Source organism: Engraulis encrasicolus, chromosome 20 (genome assembly GCF_034702125.1).
Source record: "Engraulis encrasicolus isolate BLACKSEA-1 chromosome 20, IST_EnEncr_1.0, whole genome shotgun sequence".
In the NCBI taxonomy this organism is placed as follows: domain Eukaryota; kingdom Metazoa; phylum Chordata; class Actinopteri; order Clupeiformes; family Engraulidae; genus Engraulis; species Engraulis encrasicolus.
The window spans coordinates 43,518,622-43,526,513 of NC_085876.1; the positions used below are offsets into that span (position 1 = coordinate 43,518,622).

At 42.5% G+C, this 7,892-nt stretch overlaps 1 protein-coding gene across 1 annotated transcript; it reads left to right on the top strand.

Moving 5' to 3' along the window:
• Positions 1-5,229: 5,229 nt before the first annotated feature.
• Positions 5,230-7,892, top strand: LOC134436051 (zinc-binding protein A33-like). The gene is made up of 6 exons (XM_063185078.1): positions 5,230-5,634; positions 5,731-5,826; positions 5,944-6,174; positions 6,693-6,715; positions 6,803-6,921; positions 7,348-7,892. Exons 1-6 carry the CDS (start codon positions 5,239-5,241, stop codon positions 7,890-7,892), a joined length of 1,410 nt encoding a protein of 469 aa, XP_063041148.1. The 5' UTR covers positions 5,230-5,238.

Genomic DNA, 7,892 nt, shown 5'->3' on the forward strand with positions numbered 1-7,892 from the left:
AGTGCTGCTGTGGGTTTGGGTTCAGAACCACAGACAAGAGAGAGACAGGAGGCACATCACTCACCTTTTCACTGTGCTCTTGTAGTTCTGGAAAGAAATCGAATGTTGTTAAACCACCTTGTTTTGCATGTATCTATTTTATTCATTTTGTGAATTGCATTCATCATGACCATGCTTTCCAACACACTGTGCCACATACTTATTTAGAATAGTAATGACATAATGGGGAAGATGAGAGAGACAGGAGATACATCCCTCACTGTAACTTGTCCAGGGCCTGGCCAACACCATCAGTGGCCCTGCCAGGGCTGGACTGGCCATCTGGCATAGCGGGCATTTCCCGCTGGGCCCCGCCCCCGCACCCTCGTGGTGCTGTTGGAATATTGTATGGAAGTGATGTAAGAGCAGAGCTCTGTGGAAGATGAGTCAATTGCACCACCTGCAGGAATCTAGAGGTAAGACATGCAGGTACAGGTTCCCACTAGCCTGATTATCATTGACTTTCAACTCTCTTCGAGACTTGGTCTGACCAAGAGCACAACAATTAACATTTCCCAAATGGTATGGTTGACCCACCTCCCTTAGTTTGCTAATGGTTGTTTGCTTCCCAACAAAGTGGGAGGAACTCCAGTTTTTGGGGGGGAACTCAGAAACGATATTTGTCTTGCTCTTGGCCTGACTAGAAGCAACACTGAAGGTGTTGCGTCACTAGGAGGGCACAGTCTGGCTAGGTTCCCACTCTCCTGTTTTCAGAGATGGGCCTAAATAACAATTGCGATTTCCTTATGGACCAGAAACTGATAAAGCTCCTCAAGGAAGCGCCTCCAAGAAGTTATCCAGTTGCTTACAGCTCAACTTGTTTTCAGAACCTCTGACCATTCCCAGCTTTTTGGTTCACTGTCATTCTTCAATTCAGCTCGTTTTCCAGGTCTGAACCTTGCACATTTTTGTGCAGTGTGCTTGTGAACTGTGATGTTGTAATTGACATATACAGTAGCCAATTATGGCTCTGTTTTCTATTAGGGCATGATACTAGGGCCCTTAAATTTTGAGGTTTAAAAAGTTGTGTATAGTTTAAAAAAAAAGGTAGGGTATACTGTACTGCTTGTGTGAGCCTGGTATTTTGTGTCGGAATGAGAAGGGGGGGGGGCACATTAAGGGGACAACTGCAGTTAGTCTCCGAGCATCTGTTAGAGCAATGTTTCCCAACCTTTTTAGTCTTGTGTACCCCCAAGCCTTTTCGTTGTGCCATGAATACCCCCTAAGTCAAGTTCTATATCGCTTTCTCCACCCCAATGTAACTAAGCTCCATATATTTGTTAAAATATTTTTTTTCCAAGTACCCCCTGCAGTGTGCTCGCGTACCCCTAGTGGTACACGTACCTAGCCTACAAATCTAGACGCCCTGGCTGCGCTAGGCTAACACGTACCCCCAGTGGTACACATACCCCTGGTTGGGAAACACTGTGTTAGAGTACATTACCTGGCCAGGCGGGTTTTTCTCCTAAATCCATTTTTACCCCTCACACGGCAACCCTAAGCAGCCCAATTGGCAACGCTGTACTGTACCTGGCAACCCCTTAACTGTTTCTGGCACGCTACACCAGGAGAACTCAAGACATTCTCCAAGTATTACAGCATAGACTTATTTTCAATCCCCCACTATAGAGACTTTTCATTGTTAGATTTTTCCCTATCAGTATGCTTTCTATTTGTATTGTGTGAACTGTATCACTGAACACTTAATGGTCTATAAAAATTAGCGGTGGGCCGTTATTGGAGTTAACGTGCTGCAATAATGTGAGACTCTTATCGCGCGACAAAGAAAATATCGCACGTTAATCTATTCTCAAATATATAGGTTTGGAGTTTGGGTATACACGTCACCATAGCGTTTAATTGACACGTTCAGACTGCGCTCCAGTCGTTTCTCCTCTCCACCTGTTGCTTCAGCAGACCTACTAAATATGAAGTGTTTGCATGCTGAAAACATTAATCCCTCTGCCGTGGTAGGTGTTGTTTGAGTGCTTTTTCATAAGTGGTAGACTAAAGAGACGTTATTGTTTGAGGTGAAGCATAGAGAGACATTATTGTGTATGAGGAGGCAACCAGCCCGACATAGCTTACATTTCCTCACGCATTGCATGGAACACATTGCCTAAACAACTTCCAGAAATCTTGCCTGTGCCATATTTGCCAAACATTCCGTGTGTGATGTGCATTTTGAAGATTGTCAAACTGAAACTGTCAATATCTACTCTCACTGAATGTTTGTGTTGCAATCGCGCACATTTGCGACTCAGTGAGATATGCTCATGTCAAACGGTAATAATTCTCGCGGTTGTCGCGCTTGATTTATTTTTTTGCAAACTGAATTCATTTCGAGTTGTAACTGCTCTGGCGTTCTAACTCTGAAAACTGTCAGGTTTAGACCACCGCCGTGTGCCAGTGCTGCAGGTTCTAGATAGCCAGTAGCCTGGCTCTGCTGAGGGCTGCTCTGCCTACTGCTACTGCGCGCAGAGCTCCTCCCTCTCTTAAAGGAGCCGCTGCTCTTTTTACTAGTCAGTGGCAGATTCTCTCTCTCTCTCTCTCTCTCTCTCTCTCTCTCTCTCTCTCTCTCTCTCTCTCTCTCTCTCTCTCTCCATTAGAAATGCTGAATTGTTGTTGAGGTAATTTTGTTTAAATAGCCTAAATGTTTGATAGATTTATCTGTATTTGCCTCTACAACTTATGGCGCTGTTCATTTTGAAATTTCAGTATTTTATAACTGTAAATACTTCCTAACATATTGGACACACTTTACACATATTGCAGTGATTTTTTTCATCACCAAGTATCAACATAACCATTTTTTGAAGATGAGATGCATTTTGGAACAAAAAGATGAGCTCTGGTCTAATGCGCCATCTGTCTTAAGAAACCCCCAGGTTTTTTTTCCGGCATTATTTCGCTAGCGTGCCTATTCTGAATGAGCCATTTTGATATAGATTAATCTAGATTAATCTAGATTAATTTTATAATTACAGTGAGATTAATCTAGATTAAAAAAATTAATCTATGCCCACCCCTAATTCAAATATGTATTGCTTACACATCTTGTATTTGGTGGAAGACAGATGTTTTGTTTCACTTCGGTTTCGTTTCTCAAGTTTGTGTGTGCATGTGTGTGTGTGTGTGTCTGTGTGTGTGTGTGTGTGTGTGTGTGTGTGTGTGTGTGTGTGTGTGTGTGTAAATAGATATTTGCCTATTGCAATATGCTGCCATCTTTTGGTCATTAGTTGAAACACACACACAGGCACACGCATGGAGAGAGAGAGAGAGAAAGAGAGAGAGAGAGAGAGAAGGGGAGAGAGAATGGATGAACTAACCAACAGTGGATTATACCGCAAGGTATAGGCGGTGACCAACATTTTCAAGGAGGTCATGAGTAAGCGGTTAGGGGCTGCATTCCAATATGCGACCTTGCGTCCTCCACTTGAGCTTGTGGCCTCGTACCAGGAAGTAATATGTCGTGATGACATCACTAACAACAGCATTATATTTCAATATCTCGCAAAAGCTCAATTGTAAAGTAATTTTCTCATTTGCAAACTAGTCCCCCAAAAATTGTTGTGGTTAGGCTGACAGCGGGGAAACATAATTGTTTTCTCCACAGAGGAGGGGCCAGGAGGCGGGGCGAGGCCACAAGCACAAGTGGAGGACGCAAGGTCGCATATTGGAATGCACTCAGGGTGTCAGATGGTGGCCAGAGTTACAGTATAGGTATTGTAACTATACTGCTCATTGAAACTGAGCTGCTTATTGCCAATTACTAAGTAATAAACTAATATTCACTAGTATGACCAAAGTACTGTAGGGTTTGTAGCTAAAAATATATATTGCTGGAAATTCAAAATGGCGGACATCCCCCTTTTCATGTATGAAACGTGCAGTTTTCCTAATGAATACTTAGAGTTTGATGGTGGTGGTAGGCCTAAGTGTAAGTGCTTATGAAAGAGGTAATATTTGTGAAGTATGAAATTTAAATAAACTACTAAAAATATTACACAGTACAGTGCACATTTAACAGTGATTTTCATAGCCTACTACTTTCAGAATCTCATGACAGCTCAAGGTAAATACAAGTAGCCAACTTCCACTTTAAAGCACAGAGTCTACGTCAATCTCTATACCCTGTAGTGCCCTCCAAGCATGCCATATGCACCAGAGCACAATATGGGGACAAAAAAAATTGTCACAAAAAAAAATCTGAGAGCAGCTTTGTCTTGTGTTTGGCTCAGGAAGGTGTGTCACATCATCTTAAACCACAGTTACCCTATACAGGTAAAACCTGCTTCACTTCATTTTTTTTGTAGCACGCCTTACCAACAAGTTTTTCTCCTGTGATCTCAGAGACATTGGTGCAATGGAACCCATCCCATGTTTGTACTGTAAATCCAGTTGGCAGGAGGACTTTCTCTGTTACTCTCTTTCTCTCTGTATGTGCACTGACTGAATAGACTGACTTGACATGTTCCTTTTTACACCTTGACCTGATCTGCAGTGACATTAGAGGAGGAGACAACAATTCTTTTGAGGGATTTGCTAACCTACCTGCTTCCGATTCTCAGAGTCCCTCCCTCTTTGCATCTCCTTCTCCCTCCCCTTCATTGGAGATGAGGAAGTTGAGAGAGACTAGTATACAGACGGTAGCTATTTTTCCTGGCAACACTTGAACAGGTATGTGACTCTTTTGATTAAAGTTTGATTAAGTTATTGTTCTTATGTTGAACTACTTTCAGAAGTAACTGGGGATGCTTTGTATTAAAATAGCCTTAAAGCTTTGAGAGTGTGTGTTATTCCACTAAATCAAAAGTGGAAGTAAATGAGGTGCAACAGATGTCAGGTGCTGGTGTTTCATAAGTACTCAAAGTTTGATTTTTAAATTGTGGAGCTTTCTTACATTGTTTTTGCCACATCTGATATCATATTTGGTGAAAGAGATGAGTTCCCATTTTTTGAATTTGTATCATCTGTATGATAAATTAGGTTAATAACATGCACTCATCTACCTGTATTGCAACACACACGCACACACACAGGCACGCACGCAGGCACACATACTGTACGTAGTTGAATCTAATGGAATGCTGTAGGCTATCCATGGCAATGAATTTCTGTTTTATCAATGCAGACAATGCAGATGAATCTAATGGAATAGAAATCAATGTGTTTTTGTTTTATTTCGTGAAGCAAACAATGGCATCAAAGCTTGAAGAAGATCTTACCTGTCCTGTGTGCTGTGACATCTACAAGGATCCTGTCATACTGACGTGTGCTCACAGTGCATGTAAGGCCTGTCTGCAGCAGTTCTGGGAGGGGAAGGGATCCAAAGAATGTCCCTACTGCAGGAGGAAATGCTCAAAAAACGTTGATGTCCCAAACATGGCGTTAAGAAACTTGTGTGAGACCTACTTACAAGAGAGGAGTCAGAGAGCTTCAGTAGGATCTGAGATGATCTGCAGTCAGCACCGTGAAAAACTCAAGCTCTTCTGTCTGGACGATAAAGAAACAGTGTGTTTGGTTTGCAGGGACTCAAAGAAACATAAAAGTCACAACTTCAGTCCCATAGATGAAGCAGCACTCGAACACAAGGTGAGAATCTAGTAGTGTAAATGATGCCTAACTCCTTTATTAATTTAGTGATTATTGTTTTGATATTGTGGCCTAAATAATGATCATTCATTTCAGGAAGAGCTCAAGATCAAATTGCAGCCTTTACAAGAGAAACTGAAGACATTAGAAGAAGTTAAACTCATCTGTGACCAAACTGCAGCTCACATTAAGGTGAGACATGTTTCAGAGAAAGACATTCATTTGAGGGTTGGAGATTTATTACAAATGTACTTGAGTAAATATGACATTCATTTGTGTTGTGTTATTGTTATATGCTTATGTTTGTAGACTCAGGTCCATACCACTGAGAAGCAGATCAAGGAGGAGTTTGAGAAGCTTCACCAGTTTCTACGAGATGAAGAGGCAGCCAGGATATCTGCACTGAGGGAGGAAGAGGAGCAGAAGAGTCAGATGATGAAGGAGAAGATTGAAAAGCTGAGCAGAGAGATCTCATCTCTTTCAGGATCAATCAGAGCCATAGAAGAGGAGATGGAAGCTGATGATGTCACTTTCCTGCAGGTAGGTTACACTCCGTCTAGACAATGAGATTATAATTGTGCTTTCGCCTGCCGGTAGGTAGGCACCTTGGGTTGTCCGGCTGTGTGTGAGTCCGTGCGTCATATTTGTTGTTGTTGTTTGTGATGAATCAGACACACTTGTATGAAACTATTGCATTAGAATCAGTGCTTTTGACATGTTTAAACAGGTATACAATTAGATGGCCTATATTGTAAAAGCATACAGTATCTTTTCTATCTGAATCTCCCAACAGATATTACCAGTAACCTTTTCACTCTTTGTTTGTCCATCAGTTAATGTGGTGAACAGAGCTGTTATTAAAAGGAAATGAAAAGATAGCTTCACAGACATATTACAGGATAACACAGAATACACTTGTATCTATGTCATTACTTGTCTGCTTAAATATGTGGTACAGAGTGTTGAAAAGCATGGTATTGATGAATACAATTCACAAAATGAATAAAATAAACAAATGCAAAACAAGGTGGTTTTAACAATATTCTATTTATTTCCAGAACTACAAGAGCACAGTGAAAAGGTGAGTGACATGCCTCCTGTCTCTCTCTTGTCTGTGGTTCTGAACCCAAACCCACACAGCAGCACTGACTCCTGAATGTTATTCCAGAGCCCAGTGCACACTACAGGATCCAGCTAAGCTTTTGGGAGCTCTGATCAATGTGGCAAAGCACTTGGGCAACTTGAAGTTCAGAGTCTGGGAGAAAATGCAGGAGATTGTTCAATTCAGTAAGTAGTACACACACACACACACACACACACACACACACACACACACACACACACACACACACACACACACACACACACACACACACACACACACACACACACACACACACACACACACACACACGCCTCATCAGGCATGCCCCTCCCCCTTCCCCACAACACACACAAACACGGTCATACCGGGTTCTGCACTGTTCTGTATGTGACCATTTTAGATAAACCTGCTGACATTCACATTGTTGTCATGGTACGCAGAGGAAAAACCAAGTGTTTTTCGGTTCACATCGCAAACCTATTTTCCGGTTCCGCACGTTCAGACTTTCGGTTCGAGATCGGGTGCAGGAACGGACACCAGCACAGTTCTATGTCGTCCTGAACGTGCCTTTAGTGTTCTGCTCATGTGTGTTTTCTTCCTCTCTGCAGCTCCTGTTACTCTGGACCCCAACACTGCACACCCAAAACTGATCCTGTCTGAGGATCTGACCAGTGTGAGGCTTGGTGATGAGGAACAGCAGCTGCCTGATAACCCAGAGAGATTTGATGAGTATTGCTGTCTCCTGGGCTCTGAGGGCTTTAACTCAGGGACACACTGCTGGGATGTGGATGTTGGGGACAACCCATGGTGGAATGTGGGTGTGATGACAGAGTCTCTCCAGAGGAAGGGAGACTTCATATCCTTGAGTGGGCGGTGGTGTGTGTGTTATTATTATGGTAAATATAGATCACATGCCCCACCACAGCCCGACACTATCCTCACAGTGAAGAAGAAACCCCAGAGGATCAGAGTGCAGCTGGACTGGGACAGAGGAAAGCTGTCATTCTCTGACCCCGATAATAACACACATTTACACACCTTCACCCACACTTTCACTGAGAGAATGTTTCCATATTTTAATATTGCGTGTAGTGCCTGTCCTCTGAGGATGCTTCCAGTGAAGACCTCTATAAATGTAGAGCAGCACAAATAG